Genomic DNA, 25,261 nt, shown 5'->3' on the forward strand with positions numbered 1-25,261 from the left:
CCTGGGAGGCAGTGATCAACAGGGCAGTTGCATGGACAGATATATGGAGGCTGTCCCAAGCGAGGCTGACCTTCCTCATCAGGGCCACATATGATTAGATTAGATTATATTAGATTCAACTTTATTGTCATTGTGCAGAGTACAGGTACAAAGCCAATGAAATGCAGTAGCATCTAACCAGAAGTGCAAAGCATAGCATTATTTACAGGTAAGTGCAGGTAGTGAGTACTGCAGTAGTGATAATGTATCTTACAATATATACAGTATTATAGACAGTGGAGATACAGTACGTACAGCATTTAAGATGATGGTGAGCAAATATACAGATATGTACATGTATATATATTAATAATGATCTACACAGCGGTGAAGCTGACAGAGTAGACAGAGGAGTGTATATGTATAGGTTGAATAGATATAATGGACAAAATATATACAGTATGTTTATGTACAGTTTTAAATAGGGTACTCAGAGCAGCATGAATGGAAGCCAGTGCAAAAGGAGCAGAAAACAGTGCATATAGTACAGAGATAATGCATAAAGTACAGATAGTGCAGAGGAGTGCAAATGAAGCTAGCGCTGGGGTGTGGAGTTCAGCAGAGTCACAGCCTCATGGAAGAATCTCTTCCTGAGCCGGCTGGTGCGGGAGCAGAGGCTCTTGTAACGTCTGCCAGATGGGAGGAGGGTAAAGAGTCCGTGGTGAGGGTGGGATGCATCCTTGATGATACTTTTCGCCCGACCCAGGCAGCGTTTGGTGTAAATGTTCTCGATGGTGGGCAGTTTGGTGCCGGTGATCCGTTGGGCAGTTTTCACCACCCGCTGGAGTGCTTTACCCTTCCCAGTACCTGGAGTCTGCACTTCTTGTACTGCTCAGAGGAGTCTGCGATGCCCGGAACCCGAGATTGCAGCACATCCTTTCTAGCCTCAAGGCACCATTGATGCAGGGCCGCTACGGATGGCGCCACGACATCCTGAAATCCTGGAGGCGCACAGGCTGGAAGCAAACAGGGCCAGTCCGGTAACATCACAGCAGCTGATCCAGTTTGTCAAGCAAGGGGCTGAGGCTCAGGGCAGCAGCACCAGGGAGAGGTCCCTCCTGTCAGTTGAGAACCGACCTCGACCACCAGTTGAAGTTCCCACAAGAGATCACCACAACCTCCCAATGACAAGTTATCATGCTCTGGTCCACCTCTACCAGGATGGTTATCATGGCTGATTTGACTGTCCCATGGGAAGAGGGAATCAATGCTGCGTTCGAGAGAAAGAAGGATAAGTACACAGAGCTGGCAGCTGAGTGCTCATAAGCAGGGTGGAGGGCATTCACCTATGCAGTGGAAGCTAGTCGCACATTGGCTACATTGGAACATCGACCCAGCAGTTCCTAAAGTCTCCTGGGATCACTGACTCCAAGCTGAGGAAGACTCTCAAAGATCTGGCGGAGTCAGCAGAACAAGGGGGTTTCTGGGTCTGGCTTCGAAGGTCATGGCATGGGGAAGTCAAGGATCCCGGGGCTGGCGGCAGGGCGTGGTCGGGAGACATCCCTGCTGTTGCTCCACCCCCTCGAGATGTTCGGGAATTAAAGGAGTGAAACATTAGTGAAGGGTGTCTCCCGGCTGGTGACCCCGCAGCCGGCACAAGTCGGCACTGTCGGAGGTGTGTCGGGCAGAGATGCCCAGCAAGTGGACCCACCTGTGCTAACATCCCCTTTTCTTTTATTGATGTTATACTGAGACTGTATTGATCTCATGTGAATACATCATCAGTTAGTAATTAATTAATACTCATTTTATTACGTGAGGATGTTCTGAAATGGGATTGTAAGGAAATCATCAGTTTCTTCCAAATGCCATGCAACTACCATCAGAAAAAGGGGAGAAAACAGCAGTGTGTGTCTGTTGTCCAAGTTTACTTTTACAGTATGGATTCCCTTGGTGTCCAACCATCAAAGACTAGTTCAGACCTTTTTGTTCAAAGATATTATTTATGTTACGGTATGGTTTTAGTATGAATCTCTGTGAAATGTGAAACCAGTTGTTGTTCACAGGTATTTCATTTGGTGGACATAAATGATCATAAATGCTGTGTTAAATGACAGTGGATTGGCATGTGTACATCTGGCAACATTCAGTGAGGGCTAAGGTATTTGTGCAATGTATTTATGACAGAAACAGGTGCCACAAATCACGGCAGAGAGAAACGATGTGTATGCTTGTCTTCAATGTAACATCCTGTTCTGCACAACCCAAACTATACATTTGGGGACGCAAGGGACCAACCCAGACACAGGCGTGATGTGCGGTGCTCAGCGGTCGGCCCCATCTGCCCGCCGTCGTGGAGAGGGAGCCCGAGGTGGAAAGGAAGGAAAGAAACTTTCCACCTTTTCCCACCATTCTCTCTGAAAGGGGGAGTAGGCACGAAACTTCCTGAAGCTTCTCTTAACAATGCTTGCGCAGGTTCATCCACAGAAGCATACTACAACTTTTAACTTCTCTAGACAGTCAAGTTTGATTTTCACTCAGTGGTCCATCAGGGCACATGAGGAACCCCAGCAAGGTAGATCGAAAGACCTCACTAAAGTATCCAATTGGTTGTAGCAGCAAGTGGTGTGTACAAAGGGCCTTGTGATGGATGTCTATTTGATTTGGATGATATGTTCTTTGAAACCTTGTTTTTTTTCGGGTTTTGTGATTTTTGGGGAAGTGATTTGGCTAGACTGCATCCATTACACCGCATATCACATTAAAGTTTGTTTTGGCTCCCTAACCCTAACCCTGTGTAAAAATGTGACACCCAAAGGTAATGTGATAGCCACAGTGATAACGGTTGTGCACACGATACAAATAAAATAATGATATTCAGAGATTAGATACCTTACAGGTAATGGGTAGACACAACAATTAGGTAGAAGTGAGGATGAGGAGGTTGGAGACATGGGTGTCAGTGAGAGTGGAGAATGCAGAGAGTGTCATGCTACACGTGAGAGAAGACTGAGAGTGTGAAGCTGGTGCTGAGAATTGACTGCTGATGGGAGCCGCCTTCACTTCAAAAAATGTTCAGAGAATGGATATCTTATAGGTAACGGGTAGACACAACAACTGAAATTTTTTTTGTGTTTACTTTCTTACATCCATCCACCAAACCTTTGTTTAGACAGCTAAACCAAACGACATAACATCCTGCTTTGCAAAACTCAAAGCAAACAGTATAATACAAGTAGCATTCTCCATAAAGCTTAGAATGTATAATCACATCAATGTGAAATGTTTTATCATTGATGTTATAATTGCAAATTATTACTGTTTAATTAAATCATTAATGACCTTGTTTTAATGGTTTCATTGTGCCATCCCCCCTCCCTTTCTGTACAATGCACATTACATTATGAGTCACATGACTTCTGATCATTTGCCATGTGACTCATAATGTATGTTTTGCATATTGCATATCAGTTGGCAGCATTACTATAAATATTATTTTACTGATGTGTAAATACCACAGTGGGATGACATGCCTCATAAATTTATGTGGTGATTTATGAGTGTGTCGTGAGCAACTGGTATTGTGTGATGTCTTTATAAAGTTCTAAAAAAAAAAAAAAAAGGTTTTTAAAAAGTCTTACACTCTCTTGTGAATTTAAGTGAATGAAATGAAGTGGACTCCACTTGCAGATGCACAGGCAATCATCTGTCACTACCGGAGGTTAGAGACCGGGAACTACTCATCAACACAAGGGAACACTAGTGATAATTTTCTCTTGGACTCAACAAGAAAAAAAAACATTTCTTCTCTTTTGGCAATAAGTTTTTAGGTTCCCTGTTACCCCACTTTTAAGACATGACAAGAGGTCATTTGTGCTGTAAATGCAGAGAAATCTGTGCTGAAATGTTTCATAGCATTACAGTCATTCTTGTGTTTCCTGTTGAGCATTAATATGAATGAATGAATGAATGAATGAATGAAATCTTTTATTATCATCCCAACCCTACACACAGTAAACACACAGTTTTCCCCCTGTCAGCCTCCTGCCTGCATCGCCATCCCCACCCTCTTTGTACATGCCCCAATTTACTTTCAATTGTAACTGCCCACGTGGTCGGCACCTATTGCACACCTGTCTGGCCAAGGAGGGGTCTCCTCTCTCTGTGGTCCTTCTCAAGATTTCTCCCATTTTCCCATTTCCCTTTTGGGTTTTTGGGGAGTTTTTTCTTGCCCGCCATTGAGGATTAAGTCAGGGGGTGCCGTCATATTTTGATTTGACTGTTGTGGCCTGTAAAGCCCTTTGAGACTGTAAACAGTGATATTGGGCTCTAAATAAACTTGAACTTAAACTGTGGGACGAAATCCATCCTCTGTATTTGACCCACACACTAGATGCAGTGTGTACACACACACACTAGAAGCAGTGAGCAGTGTAGTAGCAAAGAGCACACGCATTAGGAGCAGTGGGCAGCTGCAGTGTAGCACAGCACCTGGTAACCAACTCCAGTTCTTTTGCCAGTGCCTGGGAACCAATTCCAGTTCTTTTGCCAGTGCCTGGGAACCAACTCCAGTTCTTTTGCCAGTGCCTTGGTCAAGTGCACTGACAAGAATATTAACCCTAACATACATGTCTTTGACGGCAGGTGGAAACCGGAGTGGAGAGGAAACCCACGCAAACACGGGGAGAACGCACAAACACAGAGAGGACCAGGGATGGCAGGGATTCAAATCCGTGACATTCTTGCTGTGAGGCAGCAGAGCTAACCACCGAGCCACCGTGCTGCCAACATGAACCGTTTTGTGAATTTACACAGCACAGTTATTAGTCTAAGAGACTGACATCAAAATACTGAAGACTAAACACTTCCAATGCAAAGCAGAGGAAAAGGGTTTTATTGGGGGCACATATTTACAAAAACAAGGTGCAAGGTGACATGTATTTGGTTTCAGTAACCTTAAACTCTTCTGGGAAACCAATATACAAAGCTACTTTCCCCCTTTCCTTTTATTGATATGGTATTGAGAGTGTATTGGTCTCCTGTGAGTACATCATCGATGAGAAATGAATTAAAACTCCTTTTATTACATCATGATGTGCTGAAATGGGATTGTAAGAAAATCAGAAGTTTCATCCAAATGTCATACTACTAACAGCAGAAAAAGGGAAAAGCAGTTTATGTCTGCTGACCATGTTTACTATTACAATATGGATTCCCCTGGTATCCGACCATCAAAGATCAGTGTAGACTTTTTTTCAACGATGCTATTTATGTTTGTAACAATCAGTAGTGGATCTAGCTTGTATGGTGCCCTGGGCGATGGATCAGCTAAAGAATGTCACATGACACACCCCCCCCCCCCGACCCCCAAATATGTCTGTGAAACTATGTATTCACAGCATTATGAATGAACTGTTTCGTAGTGTGTCTGATTTTACATTGCATTAGTAGCCGCCGCACAAAGTTAGAGGTGCGCTATTTGATAGATTCCCCCACTCCCCCCTGCCTCGGGGTTCCAGTGGGGAGGTCAACTGAACTCCTCCCCATCTCATACTTCTGAGTGGAGACCTTCCCAGGCAGTAGCCTACCTAGTTCATAAACTAGCATCATGGCGCCCACTCCGACAAGGTTAACTGACCTACACAGTGACATGATACCATCGACGTGAAGTGTAAATAAGCGATACAAAACTGATCGCGCAAATGTCACCATTCTGAATTTTTTTTGTGGCAGGATGCCCACGTGTCGCCCCTGTCGCCCCCATGCCTAAATCTGCCCCTGGTTACAACCAGTTGTTGTTCACAGGCATTTCATTTGGTAGACAAAGTGATCACAAATGCTGTGAAATGACAATGGTTTTACAAGTGTAAATCTTGCAGTATCATTCAATGAGGGGCAAAGTGTATGTATTTATGACTGAAGTAGAACAGCTTGCACCTAAAGCCAGAGACAGGTGCCACACGTCACGGCGGAGAGAGACGACAGTGGTCATTTATGTTTGCGGTACTTGGTGGTCGGCCCCATCTGCCCTCTGTTGTGGACAGGGAGCCCGGGGTGGAAAGAGAGCAGGGAGGGGCAGGAAGGGGGAAAACTTCCCACATTTTCCCCAGCAGCCTCTGGAAAAGGGAGAGTACACATGTCCCTGGTACTAGCCATTAACGAACCTTCTGCAGGTTTATTTATGCGCAAGCTTGTTATGACTCTGACTTTTACCCTCTGTAACTTTACTTTCTATGAACCATCCCCAGTGATCGTGGCTGTGCACACAGTCAGAATGAAAGAATAAAAGGAATGGATACCATATAGGCAACGGATAGACACAGTGATTAAAAAAAAATCTTATTTGCAATAAGCTGGCTGAATGAGATAATCCATTTTCTGAGTTGCATATAATTAGGGTTTCTCAGAACTAGAGAACTAGGAAAAAGAGAAATGGTTCTTCTCTTATGTTTACTCTCTTACTTTTTTTTTTTCAGTTTGTGGTATCCACGAACCAAACCTTTGTTTAGACATTTACCCACACCGGACATAATATCCTGTTTTGCAAAACTCAGAGTAAATAGCACAATACAAATAACAGCCTCCGCGAGCTTAGTATGAAAAATCACCCATGGCCTAAAGGTTAGAGGAGTCGGCTTGTGACATATGTTGCCGGTTCAATTCCCAGGAAAACATCTTGGGCAAGGCACTTAACCCCCAACTGGGCACAGATGTGCTGCCCACTGCTCTTGTACCTAGTGGTTGTGTGTGCTCACAACTGGTGTGTAAGGAGAAGTTAAATGTAGGGTGACATAAAACAGTTTTTCCAAGTACCTGAGATGAGTTGGAGCCAGGTATCTGCCTTAGTATCAGTCGTCACTTCTACTTATAAACCAAAAGCCAAAACTTATTTTCACAGGCAACCCAGTGTCTCAAGCTCTGTCACAGTCATTAAATAATCAGTGTACTTTTCTGTCTTAATTGTACAGATATGAGTTTTCTCACTCAGCAGGAATAGATCAAATGACATGTGTATTCAGAACAGAATGATTCAGCTATTTGTTATTGGCGTGTATTATTTATCTCCCATGACAAAACAGGCTCCTCCTTGTTTTGCATCAATATAAATAACAGAAATACAAATATAACTTGTTACTGTAATGACAAGTGCATTGGGAAGGAAAGCAGACATTCATAAAAAGCAGAACTTCCCAAACGTGGTGAGTTGTAATTGACTTTAACATAATATACATCTTTGTTAAATGTTATTTTACCATTATTGCCTTCATATTAATGGGAATTGCACAATAGCCAGCAATACTTGTTTTGTTTTTTGTTTTTTTGCTTTTTTACTTGTGTAGCTATTATATTCTGTGTAGTTTGTAAGCAGTACAACAGACGTACTTATTGTCAAACATGAAAGGACAGCACTAAACTCACAAAAATAAGTCGTATTTAGCATTTTACCACATTTGGACTTGTGACACTTAAAAAAACATGTTTAATCTGTTGGTATCCTATATGTATTGTAATTGCAAAACATGCACAACATTACAATGCTGATGTCATCAATCGATTATGATTCATTGGTCAAGAGTGCACAGGAGTACTTCCATAAAAAACTATAATCGTCATTTGTTTCTAACTCAATAACTTGAAGTCTGCAGCTTACGACAGAGCTTGTCATGTGACAAAGAACACACCATAAGCCGTGAAAGCTGTCCAATTACATTTGCTTCATAGTTGTAGAATTTATCAGAGAAACAGGAACATTTGATCTGTGAAAAGTCATATTGTTTGTATTGTTTATTTTGCCATTCAGGATTGCAGAAGATGTTCAGGGAGAGAGAGAGAGAGAGAGAGAGACAGAGAGAGAGAGAGAGAGAGAGAGAGACAGAGAGAGAGAGAGAGAGAGAGAGAGAGAGAGAGAGCGAGCGAGAGAGAGAGAGAGAGAGAGATGTGGGGTGGAATATGTGGAGAATCTCATTTCTAATCTCACAATTAGTGAAACAATGCTCCATACATTTCAATGTAAAAAAAAAGTCTTACCTCCATTTGCTGCAAAGAGAGAACTTTGATCAATTTTCTATTTCAGATCTCGGTTGAAATGATGTTTTTCACTGTCTCACTGCTTGTTATTGGCAGCCTCTCTGTCAGTGGTGTATCAGGTAATGCTTAGAATTAGATTGTTTGATATACGTGTAAGAATACTGACATTAATATTTTTAAACATTGTAACGGAAAGTTGTTATTGAGGCTAATAGCTAAATACCATTAGAATCATTAAGAATGTTCACCATTGGAAACACTGTCGGTCTTTGAGAATGCTGATAGATGATTTGATAAAATAAAATAAAATAAAAGCCTCTTGTTTTAAGAGTGACAGTCCATCTACCATCAGTGTATTCATTTTGCTTTCTCGTAGCTTGGGACTGTAAAACTGTGCCTGGTAAGCTGAAGCAGATTGATGCTGGGACAGGCCAGGTGTTTGGAGTGAATGATGCCAATGATATCTACACGCTGTATGGCAACACCTGGACACAGTTACCAGGAAAACTCAAGCATGTCACCGTAGGTCCTGCTGGAGTCTGGGGGACTGCACCCAATGACCAGATCTACAGACTCGTTGGAGGACAGTGGTCACAAGTAAAAGGTACAAGAAAAACATAAAAACAGAGAAACAGATGGATATATCTAGTAAACAAAACTTTTATTATGACCATATGCTTGTTTATGTGATTTTTTTTAAACAAACAAACAAAAACATAAAATGATTCTCCATCCTCCTGACATACTACCTTTCTCCATCACCTCTCATTCATTTTTCTAGGCATTTTAAAGCAGATTGATGCAGGAGGTGACCAGTTTGTGGCTGGAGTCAATAGGTACTACCACATTTTTTGCCTTGGAAAAAGTGGCACAGTCCCTATCAAAGGACCAGACAGCCGTGTGCCCTGGGTCCGTGTTCCAGGAGGACTGAATTACTACAGCTGTGGACCAATCAGCTGTTGGGGTGTGACCGGAAGAGACCAGATCTTCATCAGGAAGGTAATGATGATTCAGAAGCTTAACTCAATAAACGTCTAGTAAAACCCGGTATGTTCGATGAATATTTTCATCTAGCCCAAAACAGAAGGAAAGAAAGCTGTCTTATATAATGATAAGAGTATGGCTCTGGTGAGTTGCTGAGATATGACCAGTATTGAATTGAATACATAAATAATAGAAATATCAGATGGTTAATAGAGAACAATAGTTTTGGAACACTTTGAGTTATTTGATATATACATACATACATACATACATATACATATGCACACACACACACATATATGTGTGTGTGTGTGTGTGTGTGTATATATATACATACATACATATATACATATATATATATGACAGTTACATACTTTATGTTAGTTTATTTTGCAGAGGGGAATAGCAGAGATGTCATATGGAATGGATGAATCCATGGGGCCATGGGGTAGAAGGGGTTACTGTCAGATGAAATTATTATTGTCTTTTCTTTGTAACCTGATACGTCTGATAGAAGGTGACACCTACCTCATGTGCTGGCCCAGTGAATTGGGAACATGTTGGGGGATCTCTATCCATGATTGAGGTATCAGCTGAAGGACATGTCTATGGTGTCAACTCTAATGGAAATGTCTATATCAGGTATAATTATGAATTAAAGGGTGTTTTGTTAGTGAGTGACTGGATCTTCAGATTATGTTGACCTTGTGATCAAATACATGCTCATATCTTTGATATAATATTATCTCATCTGACTGCTCAGAACCTGTGAGGAGTCTAAGGCTCACTCAGGCTCCCTCCTTATTTACTGTTTAAAAATGACCCAAAGATCATAAAGGCTTGTGTACTTTCAACATGTATTTATATATCTTCAATTTAAACACATTTTTCTTACAGAAATGGAGTTACGGACAGTAACCCAACTGGTACAGGCTGGACTGAAGTTGGCCTGTGTTTCAAGGCCAAACATGTGTCCTATGACCTGGGTCACCTGTGGGTCATTAAGAAAGATGGTTCCATTATGAAGTGTGTGTGAAATTCTTTGACACAATGAGGAAAGGATCAGAAATGGCCGTGAAGGTCTAATAGCAGAAAGAAATCTTTGCAACATCCTAAAAAGAAAAAAAATGTTATTGCTTTATTTTCCTCCCAGAAATGAGCTATGACCAGTGATTCATACCTCGTTTCATTTCTTACTGTCTTATGTCTGTCTCTTTCTATGGTTTTATGCTAATTAAACTTATTTTTCTGCATGACGTTCACTCATACATTATTTCCTCAAACAAGTTATTGGAGAAATAGTGAAAACCTAGAGTGGAAACTGTGCATGGATATGAACATTATTATAAATTTAAATCAGAAATTATAAATTAAGGAAAAATAAACATAATATAAACTTGCATGAAGAGTGATTCTAATCACTGACACAAGATAAATAATGAAGCAATAAATATTTACTTTAAAAGTTTAGCGAAAGTTAAACATATCCAACTATATCAACTCAAATGCATCTTAAAGGTTGTGAATGGCTCCACATATGGGACGTTGCAAAAGTACTGCACAGAACTAGCTTTTGCACAGCCCACAAACATAATGTTGGAGGATCAAGGTTCATTATGTCTATTTACTTATGTGAAGCCACTCTTTTAGAATGATAAATGAACAAATTCACAAAGGGATGAGGAAAATAAAGTAACAGGTATAGTGCCCCCTTGCTGCACTGGCACTACAGTGAGGGAGCTACCCTAAGTTCATTTTGTCAGACAATGTTCTATCATCTCATTTAATTATTTCTCTTCTTTTAATGTGTTGGATTCTCAAGCATATGTATTTTACTCACCATATAATGAACCACCGTGGTAAAGAGCTAGGTTAATATTGTAAAGCTTACATGTGAGTAAACATTCAAATGCAATAAAGCAGTTTTAAAGTTAAATGAACTATTTACTTATCTACAAATGTAGCAATACAAAACAGATTTTATTTCATTGTTTCACCTGGTAGCTTTTAACCAAACCAAAAATCTGGCCTCTTCTGCCTTGTCTTAATCACAAAAGTGCTTAAATCAAAACGAAATACACTTCAAACTCAACATGCCGTCAAATACCAATAAATTAAATAACAGGCCTGTCAAGTCTCTATAAAACGAATTAGCCGGCAGAAATAGAATACCCCAATAATGCGCGTTGCAGGCCTGATGCGTAGCTGGAGTGCATTGTAGCCCAAAAAACTACAGCGGCTCTGTTACTCTACCGAGCAGAAAGAAAAGCTACAACTCACTCACAGGTTTCACGAAGTCCTCGAACATTCCAGAAGTGTTAACTCATTTAAGTTTTCTAACTTGGGCTAATCAGGATGGTGTGCTGGTAGAGCGTTAACTCTTCGTCGAAGAAATTGTTCAACAGCTCAACCACGAGAGCTACAATAACTTAGAAAGTTCACAGGTTGTGCACTTACCTTATTACCTCACTCAAAACAAAGCACAAATACGTGGGTAAAGTATTTACACTCCGAGCCGGCCCGACGCACAAGTGGACTAAGCTACTGCTTAGGGCTCCCTGGCCACCAGAAGGCCCCCATGAGGGCTAGAGATACCCACAAGGGGCTTTCTCAGAATGCAGTCTCGAGTCCATGTGCCAAGTCTGGTTTTAATACATCAAGCTGTCGCTGAATTATGACCTCACATGCTGTTTGGCGACTTTGCTGTCGAATATGATTGCAGAGCAAGAAATGGCAACATGTCCAGACCTCAGGATCCAAAAAAGCATGATTTCAAATAATAATCATGACTTTAGACCAAACATGTGAAGAGTAATGAGCAAAAACATGTTTTGTTCCTATCATTAGCACCCCCGAGTGTTAAAATGTGGCAACATTTTCTGAATTCCCTTTGTCCTAAGTCACTACACCAAGGTTGGTGTTGATACATCAAAGCGTTATTGAAAAATGACCCCATGTCCGATTTGGCGGCTTTGCTGTCACAGACAAATGCTGGGACAGACAAATGCTTTTGAAAATCAAAAATCCATCTGATAACTTTTGTGAGGCTTGGTCTGAAGATCATCTGTGCCAGTTTTGGGGAAGATTAAACAAAATTTGCGACCTGTAGAAAATGTTTAAGCTTTTACATAAAATCCAATATGGCGGAAAATCCGATGTGGCGGAAACTGACAGCATGGGGTGTGTTGAACTCGGCTTGACCCAAGGAATTCAAGGGTAAACTGGGCATACAGTTCAAAAGTTACGTGTGTAAATGCACCTCCACCTTTGGCCCATTGGTGGCGCTAGAAAAAAAACTTGAAACTTGGTGAAAAGAATGAGGGGACTGTCCCCAATGAGTGTGCCAAATTTCACAACTTTTTCCCATGTGGTTCTAGGGGCTGCCATAGACACCCTAGCCAGAAGAAGAAGAAGAAGATGATGATGATGGAGAAAAGGTAGAAACACAATGGGTGCCAACACAGCTTTGCTGCTTGGCCCCCAAAAAGGATCACTTGCAGTTTCTCATGTCTTTATTCATACCATTGAGTAGAAAGACTGAAACAACAGACCAAAATGGTCACGTCACAGACACTTTGTTTGAAAAAGCTTGGCAAAAATTCGGCAATAAATGGCATTCGATATAGCCCTACTTAACCCTGTATCACTTTGAATATTAAAGTGCAAATGAACACCAGACCACTCTTGTGAGTTTGCTGCCTTTCCCGTGTTCTCGTCACTCCCCCTCCCACTATTGCATCAACTTCCTGCTCAGCCTATGACCTCTAACTCACTTCTGATTGGCTCATTAGAGACACATAACGTAAAATTACACATTTTAAATTCCTTTTTTTGTGTGCATAAATTGAAGTAATATTTGAACATTGCCATCATTATGAATTTAGTATTTAACAACCAAAATATATTTCACTCCATGTAAATAATACAATCCATAAATTTTAACCATGCAATTACACCCACTCTGCAAAATATGTTAGATCTACAAGATATCATCATGCTGAATGTTTTTAACCTTTTAATTCTATTTATACTGTTTATGAACTTTGTTTATGAAGGCATAAACTTAAAACATGACTTTATTTCCCATAGGCTACACAGGTAACAGAAATAAAGCTGACACACTCCGAAGTATTTTACCTTAAGTGCAGGTCTTTTCCATATCTATTTTTTCCCTACATTTCATAAAGATGGAATCAAAATCCCGTCTCCTACCAAAGGCACACTGTCAGTTCAATTTCAAAGCCACTTTGTCTAACAGGACAAAGTTTGACATACAGTGTCCAATCTCTCCTGTGCTAATAAGTACCAAATTAATTTCAATAATTAAAATAGCTGGAGCAGATTAAGACATTTCTACTGTTTTTCAAATTAAGTAGAGAGCAAACACCAGTGTTCTGTCAATGCAACAAGTAAATGAGTCTTTTGTCAATAAATACAATACAATAACGGGTCTACTCTTTTGTTTGCCAGAGCAAACACCACGACTCAGTTAAGAGTAACGTGATATAACAGAATAAACGTAGGCATTTAATCCCAGCCCAAGTAACGGCACAAACCCAATCGTAATTTGTTTCTGGAATAAAATCCTACAGAGGGTATGAGCCGTGATTTTGAATATCTATCATTGTAACTGCAGCATCAAAAGGTATCTCAGTCACAGATGTCATTAAACAAATGATAAACTATTCTTGTTATGTCCACTACCTGATGCACCACTAGTGACGAAAACTGCAAATGGTCAAAACCACCATCGTCAACGATACCTGGAAAGTTAAGTGTGTTTACAGGTGAAAAAAAAAAAAAGCTTTACAGCAAAAACAGGAAAAAATCTATCTGACTGGATAAAGCACCATACCTTGTAGAGTTCTGGATGTGAGTCTGTGAGGTTTTGTTTTTTGAGGTCTGATCTTTTGTGAGTTTGAGGACACAGCCCCTCTTATATATACATTTGATCCTAACTTAGCATGTCATGGTCAACGATAAAAACAAACACTTCCTATGATAACAGGAAATGACAGCAGCCTGAAGATCATGAGCTAACCATTTGCCACTTATCTGTCGGTTTAATCTTTTAAGGAAGCTTTACCAGGAACTCATAAGAACAAGACAGATCAACTGCCACAAGTGAGTTGTGGTTCTTTAGGCCTCATGCATAGTAGAATTCAGATGAACTAGTCTTACCCCCCCCACCCCCACCCCCCGGAAGCCTCAACTACATCCCCTGGGAATCAAGCCTTTGTCCTCAGCCATTTGCAAAATGCTAATATCAGCAGTATCTGAGCAAGCAACAGTTCATGGAAAGGCTTAAAGGGTCCTGCTGTCTTCCCTAAATCCAGGTGCTCATTACGGTGTGTATAAGATGGGTTAAATGCAGAGGTTAAATTCACTGCTCACAGTGTGTGTGTGCGATCACGGAGGTTCTATTCTACTTTGAATGACTAAAGAGGACCGGAATGTTGGGAGACCTTAAAAATTAGAAATACTTTTATGGATGTTGCCCACAAATTCAGAAATTTGGGAGAAGCTAGAACAATAAATAGAAACTTTAAACAGAGTTCTTAGCATCCAGTTGTCTGTGATTCTGAAAAACAAACACTTCTCCTGTGACCATGAAGGCAAACTGAGTGTGTTTGTGTGATCTGTGCATCAAACTCTGTATGATTTAATAGAACAATTTCCATGCTGAATGGCTCTACAGAATACAGAGTGCTTACAAGCTATGAATACAGACTATAGAATTTATGAGTTGTATTTTTAATACACACACGCGCACACACACACACATACACACACACACACAGAGTATTAAATAAGACAAAAGATCAGAGTAAAGTAATATTCAAAGTTCAGTGTTTATTTTGCTGTCCCATCAGAATTTCATGTGCAGAGGACTTTTCTTATTAAGCATTTCGACAGACACCTGGACCTGAGATCCCCAGTGAGCAAAAGCCTAAGGCAACAGTGGCAAGGAAAAACTCCCTCAGATTATGAGGAAGAAACCTTGAGAGGAACCCGACTCAAAGGGGAAGACCATCCTCTTCTGGCACAAAACAGGTTGTCTGATTTGACGCAGTGACCTTTTTTATCCATGATTTGCAACACCCCACGAGGCAACAGGAGAGGCCACTGGAGCCTGAGGAATCAGCAGACACCCTGTGAAAAGAGAGAAAAAGAGTCTGTCAGGATCATATCAGTTTCATGAACTTTCAGTCATTAACCAACAGTATGAAAGAGCAGTGTGTGTACTTCACCTGCATAAATCTTTGTTGCAGGGTGAGTGTCTACTCCTTCAGTTGATAAAACAAAACATAGGCCTGGGTCCTCCGCTTTATCAGAGCGTGCTCCCTCGTTGCCATGGAGACGCTCCTATCGCTGACTGATAACCAGCGTGAATCTTTCTGGCTGGTGCAGTCAGCTACATAGTGCCCTGTGGAGAGGTATTCAGTTTGAAGGGGTTTTATTAATAGTCATATTTAAAAACAACGTTAATCGTTTCGTAAAATTCATAAGTCATGAGAAAATAATTTGCTTATATCACTAGTTCTAATAGTTCTACCTCTGCCCACAACCATTATGACTGTAGACTAAGAGTGTGAGTCTGCTTGGTGGATGTGACTGAAATAGTGGTGTGTACGTGAATATTTCCATATGAGGATATTAATACACAGAACAGTCTCCAGTGTTTGTTTATGGATGTTCTGGGCTGTAAGGTGTGTGTTGTGTGTCAGTGATCTTACCAGAGTTCATCATGGAGCCGATGTGACTGAGTACACTGACTAGAGTGTACCTGCCGCTCTTCTCAACCTACAAACCACAGACAACACACACATACACATACACACACACACACACAAAACCAAAGGACAGAAACCAGAAACGAAACACGCGTTATCTGATATGTGATATCCTCTCTTGTCCTCTCTCTTCATCTTCGTTCAGTTTCTCTCCCCTACACACACTTTCTCTGTCTCTGTTCCCCACTCTCTCTCTCTCTCTCTGTCTATACATCTCTTTCTCTGTCTCTCTCTCTTTCTCTTCTATCACACGTTACATCACCCTGCTTCTCTCTGTTTTCTATCTTATCTTTCCCTCACCATTTTGTCCCTGTCTGATGCTCTCTCCTCTGCTTTGTCCTCTGCTTTTATAAAGGAAAAGAAAAAAATGAGCTCTTAAGCACTGCTCTGAGTTTGATGTTTTCTGTCTATGATAATCTGCATCTACAGTACATGTCTGTGATTCTGCTTTTGATTTATAATGTCTCTCTTGCTTGAATTAGTTCTGTCTGTCTCTTATGATTTTGGTAACATACCTGTGCAGATCATGTCCTGCTGACAGCCCATGACCCCTGACCCCGGCCTCACAGTGGTGACACGGCTGTAACACATCATATAAATGTGTTTATTCAGTATTATTACACATCATATAAATGAGTTTATTCAGTATTATTACACATCATATAAATGGGTTTATTCAGTATTATTACACATCATATACATGAGTTTATTTATTATGTATGCATTGACCTCAGGAGTAACTAAACAAACTTAGCAATGGGAGCATATGGTGACACAATGTGCGTGTGTGTGTGTGTGCGTGTGTGTGTGTGTGTGTGTGTGTGTGTGTGTGTGTGTGTGTTTTCTCACCCCTGATGTGGTACATTGAGGCGCAGCTCAGGGAGGAGGTTAATCTCGTCCTTCTGCTTGACCGGCCTGAAGGACGGAGTGAATCTGTATCTTTTAATGTGGAGCACAAGGACCCTATAGAGAGAGAAACACAGATCCATTACCACCGAAATCAAAATCATATTAACTTTCAACAATACTGTTAAAACATAACCAAAGTACGCAAATGTGTATGTTAAAGTTAAAATCAACATAGTTCAACAATAGAGTCAAGTACTTTTAAGAATGAGGTAGAAAATGTTCCAGTGAAAGACAAAAGATTCAGTGACAAGGTTTAAAGTCAGTCACTAACAATGAATCATTTAGTTGAATAGCGACACATTCAGTTTGCATAGAACTCTTAATGGTGATTAAACTCTTGCTGTGTGTTAACTCACCTGGGCAGTGTGTGAAACTGGTAACTCCACGTGGAGGACTGTCCATTACAGGTCTCACACCTGCACTCCACTTCTGAGCCCTACAGAGCACACACAAAACAGGCCTGAGTTAAGATTACACTCAACATCTGACCCCAAGAGTTTACATAGATTTAATGTTAAATGTATCACTTCATTAAGTATGACTTTAGATTAGTAATATTTTATACAGGCTGCTGTACAGAGAGAAAAAGACTCTGACCTTCAGGTACTGGTTCAGGCTGTCGACGATTGAGCCCCTCGGAACCAGGTCCACGGAGAGATGTGTGTACTCCTCCGCTTTGGTCCTCTGAGCTCCACAGCTGGAGAACACAAAAATGACACGTAAATACACATGTACCAACACTTTAAACTCCCAGTAATTAGATGCTGCTATTATTATTATTATTATTATTATTATTATTATTATCATTATTATTATTATTATTACTAGTAGTAGTAGTAGTAGTAGTAGTAGTAGTAGTAGTAGTAGTAGTAGTAGTGATGATATTAGAGTCTTTGTACCTGTTGCAGGTTCTGACACACATCAGCTGGAAGCTCACGTATTTGTTCACTGGGCATTGGTAGCTCAGGCCTCCAACCAACCCCAGAGTCAAATTTTGGTTCTGCATTTGGGACAGCGTGAACATCAGGAACTCATGCGCATCCTATAAACACATGGAAACACAAACTTCATGTCAACACACATCCTCATTTACAACAAAAGTATCAGCACTTTAATGTCCAGTAGACTGAGTACACTGTGTGTGTTCTTACATTCTGTCTGTCGATCCTGAACTCAGGGTTGAAGGCTGCTGCCGTGTCGATCAGCTCCATCAGGAGAACAGCCTTCCACATCACGTCAGAGCAGAATCTCAGTGACCACAGGTCCACAAAACACCTGCACAGAGAGAGAGAGAGATAAGAGAGATGAAACAATACGTATGAAGACATATGGAGGGAAGGAGAAGGAAAAACAGAAGTTGAGCCCAGCTGAATGGCACTTTGTGTGTGTGTCTTTGTACCTGATGAACTGGGCTGAGGGCTGGTTGATCCAGTTCTCTCTGTGGTCAGACAGCTCACGGCAGAAGGGCTCCAGACTAAACAGACACTGCAGTGTTGAATTGACATAGCAGGTCTGTCCCAGATTTGGCAAACTGAAATAACACAGGGTCAATTAAGACATGTCATATGGACACACACACACGCACACAGCTTATTAGAACAAAACATGTTTATGATCACACACACACACAAACACACACACACACACACACACACACACACACAGTACATTAAAAACACAAATATCTTATACAGTGCGTGTGAGTACCCACTCTCTCTCTCTCTCTCTCTCTCTCTCTCTCTCTCTCTCTCACACACACACACACACACACACTTTACCCTCTGTTCAGGAGCTGTGTCTCACTGATGATGGAGACTGTCTGAGGGCGTGGTCTCACAGCCTGCTCTGTCTCCTTCACCTCTATAACCTGAGGAGCTTCACTGTCTCCAGCAGAACAGCACACAGCACTCCTGAAATGGAGAGAGACAGACAGAGAGAGAGAAAGAGAGAGAGAGACAGAGAGAGAAAGAGTTTGTGCTGTAGCCATGTTCATTCAATTTAAAATTTGTCTTAACCATTGATACCCATTTATAGGTTTCTGTCTAGCAGCAACACTATAGGTTTAAGTAAACACATACACTTAATAAATGTAAGCATATACAGTCATTAGTATCTGAGGAGCAGTATTCAGTTTGGTTTAATGAAAAGGTAACATATAGTGATACATTTAATATAAATATTTTAATTCAGCTTTGTCTTGTCTAAGATGTTTATGGGCTTGTTGCTCGTGTTAAAAGAGTCAAACTCACTTGTCCACAATAGAGGAAATATCCCCATTTTCTGAGGTCACCGGGGCCTCTTCTTTTGTGTCCTCTGAAGCCACTGGGACGATGACCTCTTCTGTCACTGGTGTGACTGGGATTTCCTCTGTCGTCTCAGTGGGAACTGTGGCTGCTGTGTCTTCTTCCCCTGAGACGTCACGTTCTGCTGGAGCCTCCTCAGGAATCAGCTCCTCTTCTTTAACAGCCTCCTGAGCTGCTGGAGTCTCGCTCTCCTGGGTGGTTTCTGGACTCACCTCAGGAAGGGGCTCCTCTGTAGTTACAGCAGGACTCACTGCTGTTTGGACCAGCTCCTCTTCAGCTGTGTGAGTGGTCCTGAGGGGAAAGGCAGAAATCAGTCAGTCACACAAAAACTTCTCTCCGTCTGTTCACACACAGACACACACACATACATGCATACAGACACACATACATTATAGATATAAAATAAAATGTTACGTTACATTTCAGATATTTCGGTCTCGTGACGTGTGGGCTCAGTGGTGCTCGCATCGTTCCTCTCACTGTCCACATCCTCGCTTAGGCGAGAGGTCCTTTTTTTTCACCAAACAAAAAAAAAATTAAAACAAAACAGTGTAAGCTGTTGGCGTTCGACAAATTACGAAGCTGTACGACTAAGTTTGTCGCTTCTGTGAAACCAGCCACACCACATTTCCTCACGACAAACTGTTTGAAATTCCATTTGCTTCGAGGAGAACCGGTACTTGCGCAACGACGACCGCAAATACATCGGTGAGCGTCAGTGTCCGCGGAAGAGCCGTCATAGAGACCCTGTACGCGACACCTGACCGCTGAAACACAGCTGCTTGCATTAAATTAAACAATTCTGACATAAACGACGTTATTCTCAAGAACACTTATTATACCAGCATCAAATACACAGTTTCAAATACACAGTTATGATATGTTTATCTGTATGAGACAAAAGATGAAACAGGTTTTTATTATCTCTAAATTTAAGACAGAATTACGGAGAGAGAGAGAGAGAGAGAGAGAGAGAGAGAGAGAGAGAGAGAGAGAGAGCTTGCATGTTACCTGTCCCTGGCGGTGTTAGTCTGATTCAGAGGAACAACCTTACCCCGCTGGAAAGAAAAAAAAATCGCATTAAAATGCAAACACATATTAGAAATGTTTCGTATGATTTAGACTGTAATTATTCCGCAGAGGACATCTATACCTTGATAAAATTTAGCCACTCTAATGTTCAAAAACCTTACCTTAGGGAAACAACACAAAAATTTCGAAAAGCAAGGCATAGTGCTTCTTCCAAGACGAGTCAAGTCCGCAGTGCTTGAAAAAGTTCACCGGAGTCGTCAAGTGTTCAAGTGAACGGGACGAACGCGATCTCGCCCTAAATGCGAGATAATTGTATCATCGGCTGATCGCTTATTGTGACGTCATTTTCCTCTGTGTAAATATTTTGGAAAGCAAATGGCCTATAGAGTGTCTATGGCGGTCAAAAATTGCCCCTCAGACTCTGGATAACTTGACAATTTATGACACCAAAGAGATGTTTTCGGAGTAAATTTTAGTATGCCTGTTTATTTACGTATTTATTTGTTCATATCATAGATACTTTTTTTAATATTAAGTAATACGCTGTTATTCAATGCGTGAGCTTTCTGTATTCCCACAATTAGGCCAAGGTATTCAACTGGTTAACTGATGGTTAACGCCTGATTTTGAGTGCGGGAGTTTGTCTTTCCTTTTGCGATTAACGGTGAGAACTGAGTCTTCCTCACGCGTGACACGGGGATACACTGTTCATAAGCCTGTCACTTAGCTCCGCTCCACGGATTTGACAAGACGCTCGAGCGAGAACGCTCAGCACCATAGACAGCGGTCAACCGTTACAACTCTACAAAAGAGTCCCCCCTCCCTTTTTGTGCTATGTAAAGTCATCCATTTCGTGGGGTTGATTCTCTGTTTTGGGGAAATGAACGACCGTCATTATTACAATATGTTAATGTGTTGGTTCTTCACACTTCAGTTGTTGGTTCAGGTGGCAGTTTGATTACTCATTTTAAATGTTAGTGTGTTTAAAGTATATGTATTTGTTTATGTATATACAGGTGTGTGTGTGTATGTATATCACTCATTTTCAAAGCCGCTTATACTAATTAAGGTCGCGGGTTTGCTGGAGCCTATACCAGCGTTCGCTGTGCGTTCACACACACACGTGCAAAGCATCTCTGATTCAGCATCTGATTATGTTCTGAGCCACCAGACAAACCACTGAGATAAGAGCTAGAACTAAGCTCAGCAAAAAACACCAGACATATTAAAAAAAAGTTAAATTAAAATGTTTGCAACCCTAGTGGTAGTTATACTACTACTTCTACTGCTACTCCTACAGCTATTATAACTGTATAAAAGGGCCACCAGTTGGGAACTTCAGAACACCCATGGCCTCTCTTACCACTGCTACGCTGATGACACACAGCTGTTCTTCTCCTCCCCCCCCTCTGACTCCCAGGTTCAACCTCGCATCGCAGCCTGCTTAGCAGACATTGCCTCATGGATGTCTGCTAACCATCTCAAACTCAACCCAGAGAAAACGGAGCTCCTGTTTTTTCCTGCTAAGAACTCCCCAGCGATCGACGCTGCAATCACCATCGAGGGATCTGTGGTATTCCCCACCACAGCAGCCAAAAACCTTGGCGTAACACTGGACAACCAGCTGACCTACTCCGATCACATCGCGGCAGTCACTCGATCCTGCAGATTCTCCCTATACAACATCAGGAGAATCCGCCCATTCCTAACACAACAGGCGACCCAGCTCCTGGTCCAAGCGCTTGTCATCTCCCGCCTGGACTACTGCAACGTGCTACTGGCTGGCTTGCCGGCCTGCGCCATCAGACCGCTCCAGCTCGTGCAGAACACCGCTGCATGCCTGGTATTCAACCTCCCTAAACACTCCCATGTCACTCCACTGCTTACTGCACTCCACTGGCTTCCGGTAGCAGCCCGCATCCAGTTCAAGACACTGGTGCTGGCCTACCAGGCCACAAGAGGCTCTGCCCCATCATACCTTCAGGCTCTTATAACTCCATACACCCCAACTAGGACCCTCCGCTCTATGACGTCTGGACAACTGACGGTCCCCTCACTTCGGGAACCCGGCAGTCGCTCCTCCCGACCACGCCTCTTCTCCGCCATTACCCCGAGGTGGTGGAATGACCTCCCCCATGCAGTCAAGACCACAGAATCTCTTACCATCTTCCGCAGGAAACTGAAAACCCACCTCTTTAGAACCCACCTGTCCCCCAATGCCTAACCTCCCTTTCCAAAAAAAAAAAAAAAAAAAAACCTTTGTCTTGTATCTGCGTTTGTCAAAGTATTCCAGGGGCGCAATACGAAGGGGCAATTTTACGCTCGGTCTTATTGTGATCTCTGCTCACAAGGTATTAGAAATCTGACTCTGACTGATGCACTGATTGTAAGTCGCTTTGGTAAAAAGCGTCTGCCAAATAACTAAATTGTAAATTGTAACACAGTGCCTAAATGGTTATATAAGGAAAGTATAACACAGACTCACGTAGATTCACATACACTTACATCATTTGATAAAGTAATCATTTAACACCACCATCTAAATTTAGTCACTTTACCCTTTCAAAATGTTTCCTGTTTAAACACAAGTCCTTTCAGTCAGTTAAATATATTCACACTACAAATCACAACGTGTCAGATAACTAATGCGCTATGAGGTGTGCGTCAGTGACGACTGAAAGTGCGAAACACTGTTGTGCTGAGGGTGCATCTTTCGTAAATAAAGGGAAGATTTGTAATTTAACTTCATATAGTTTGCTATATATATATATATATATATATATATATATATATATGCCTTTATTAACACTGTCATTAGTAACGGTTGCATGTACAATTACCATAATTTCCCTGCCATCTGCCGTCACTAAGATACGAGTATTGGTATATGTAAGCTAGTTCCTGTCAATACGTTCTAGCCACATAGCCGTATCAAACATAGCATAAACGATACAATGCTTGTGACCTGCATGACCTAAGTGTAACCCCTCCTCCGTTGCCATAGTGCCGGTCAACGTATAGCGTTCATTAGCGAGCCAATACGGCGGCTAAAGATGGCGGCGCCCTGCCAATTATTTTCTTAGCATAGCCATTTAGCATGCTAACGTTAGCTATGTAGCATAATACAGTCAAGATACCGATATGGCTACAGCACAGTAGCGCTATTAGTGGGCTCATGAACGTGGACCGGCAGCAAGTTATTACAGTGTATCTAGTCATGCAACCAAATGTTCCCTGTAAATAGTGTTGTTTACGTCTATGCATTTGTATGTATGTTTATGTCTACATCCACGATTCACTGTTTATTCATGGTTTATATTTTTATTTCCAGTAACCACACCAGACCATACCTTGCCAAACCTCAGCCTCTTTCTATGCAAGTTCAAGTGTGCTCATGTCGTGCTGTGCGTTTGTAATAAATATTAAAACCCAAATTGGATGCTTGGATTGTGTTCTGACTGACACCCCACGGTGACAGGAAGGTCCCTGGAACAGCGCAAAGGCACAGTGACACAGGGAGCAGCACACCTAACACTGCACTCTCAGTCACCCTTCTTTTCAATAACTATAACTATACTTGTCACGATTGTGGGGAGTGTCATTCCTTTTTTGGCCATAGGGGTCCTCAGCCTTTTTGTTTTGTCCTTGCCACATGTTCAGTTTCCCTGTTCTTCATTATTGATGTATTGGTATCACCTGTGTCTTGTCTTGGCTATCTATTTAAACCATGGTCTTCTGTTCATTCTTTGCTTAGTCTTTGAGCTGTTCCCTGTGTTTGTTTGCCTTTTTTCACCTTTTGGACTTGTATTGCTTGTTTTTTGGAAAAGCTAATTTTGCCTAGGTTTTTACATTTTTGATCTGATTTCTGTTTTTATTCTTGGATTGAGCTGCTTTTTTCTCTGGACTTGCGAGATTTTGTGTTTCATTAAAACCCTTTTTGAGATCCAACTTAATCCCCTGTATCTGACTCTGCAACTGGATTCAATGCAGTCCTGGATGGAGCATTTACTGAGTGTTTGTCTTCTACCCAGGCAACCTGGGTTCAAAGCCCACTAGGTCTAGCCTTGTGATAATACCCTAGCTATTTATTACTCACTACTGGGACGACTTAGGCCTTCATGTTCCAGATCTTTTGCACCTCAAGTTTCAGGTGCAAGTATTTACTGATTTTCTTCTGCTTCTTGGTTGAGACATTCTTGTCATCTGGAATTATAATGTTCATTGCTCCTCTCGTGTTCTCGTCAATCACCGTGACGTCCAACCACTTTGCTGGGATCTTCCTGTTGGTTCTGAGTTCCATGTCCCACAGGATCTTTACCCTGTCATCCTGTCACAGGTTCAGCTTTATCCTGGAAGAGCTTCCCATGCAGTGGGTTCTGGTGGTGCTTATACATGTTCCTATGCCGCAGAGCTGCAATGTTGTTGTGCCTCTTCAAGTACTCGGTGTTGGCTATGTCAGTAGGTGGATAACTCTCTCACTCTGTTATTGTGCAATCCTTCTTTATACTTTGACCTCCTTATACTATACTTAACCTCTTCTGACAGGTTCTCCTGGTGTTGCTGTATTCTGATGTACTTGCAGCCATCTTTGTCATCTGCATCCTTGAGGTGTCCCTCATCCATTTTTAGGCCCTGGTCCTAGTCCGAGAGTGGTTACAGTCATGACCATGAAGTGAAAGTTCATTTCCTAAATGGAAAGGCATGTAACAAAACATGAACAGAGGTGATTTTTAAGGCCTTCCCAGTGAAAGCCAATCCCAGTTAAAGTCTCTGATGAGTACCATTTCTCAGTCATTAACATCAGAGTCATTGACAACAAAGACAAGGCAGCTCCATCAGAGAAATGTAACAAATGTAACAATGTTACTGTGATTAAGGAGTTTATTGGCAAGGTTAGTTCAAGCAAGAATTCATATAGCATTGGTGTGGTGAACCACCTAAACACAATGTGGCTTAATTTCAATTATATTAAGAAACACTCCATAATTAACTGAAAGTGATCAGCTTGATTCTGTCACATAAATTTACCAGATGAAGTTGGCAGGTGCAACTCTAAACTGAGGCTTTAGGGGAAAGTCTAGAACAGTTGAAAACCCAGACCAAGGGAAAGCATAAAAGCATAAGACATCAAAATACGATCCTAAATCCTCTAGCTCCTAAAGCTAGAAACAACCTTGTAATCTCTTTAATTAGTCTACATTATTTGACATCCGTGTATAATACTGCCTTGTC

General features: G+C 41.5%; 2 protein-coding genes across 2 annotated transcripts; both read left to right on the forward strand.

Annotated features, from left to right (window-relative positions):
• The first annotated feature begins 956 nt into the window (after nucleotides 1–956).
• LOC115816454 (fish-egg lectin-like) lies at nucleotides 957–10,027 on the forward strand. The gene is made up of 5 exons (XM_030779409.1): nucleotides 957–1,203; nucleotides 8,360–8,611; nucleotides 8,789–9,006; nucleotides 9,506–9,633; nucleotides 9,889–10,027. Exons 1-5 carry the CDS (start codon nucleotides 957–959, stop codon nucleotides 10,025–10,027), a joined length of 984 nt encoding a protein of 327 aa, XP_030635269.1.
• Nucleotides 10,028–21,455: 11,428 nt separating this feature from the next.
• LOC115816455 (uncharacterized) lies at nucleotides 21,456–22,232 on the forward strand (the record flags this gene model as incomplete). The annotated part of the gene is made up of 1 exon (XM_030779410.1): nucleotides 21,456–22,232. A coding segment is annotated over one exon (777 nt), but the record flags the coding sequence as incomplete, so codon positions are not given.
• Between the last annotated feature and the right edge of the window lie 3,029 nt (nucleotides 22,233–25,261).

This window comes from Chanos chanos, chromosome 7, assembly GCF_902362185.1.
Source record: "Chanos chanos chromosome 7, fChaCha1.1, whole genome shotgun sequence".
Lineage (NCBI taxonomy): Eukaryota > Metazoa > Chordata > Actinopteri > Gonorynchiformes > Chanidae > Chanos > Chanos chanos.

Bases quoted from the DNA above. Each gene is read 5' to 3' on its own strand.
- LOC115816454 (XM_030779409.1), top strand. From the start codon at position 957: ATGGCGCCACGACATCCTGAAATCCTGGAGGCGCACAGGCTGGAAGCA. The intron at 8,612-8,788 runs GTACAAGAAAAA...TCATTTTTCTAG, and splicing joins ACAGTGGTCACAAGTAAAAG to GCATTTTAAAGCAGATTGAT. The intron at 9,007-9,505 runs GTAATGATGATT...TACGTCTGATAG, and splicing joins ACCAGATCTTCATCAGGAAG to AAGGTGACACCTACCTCATG.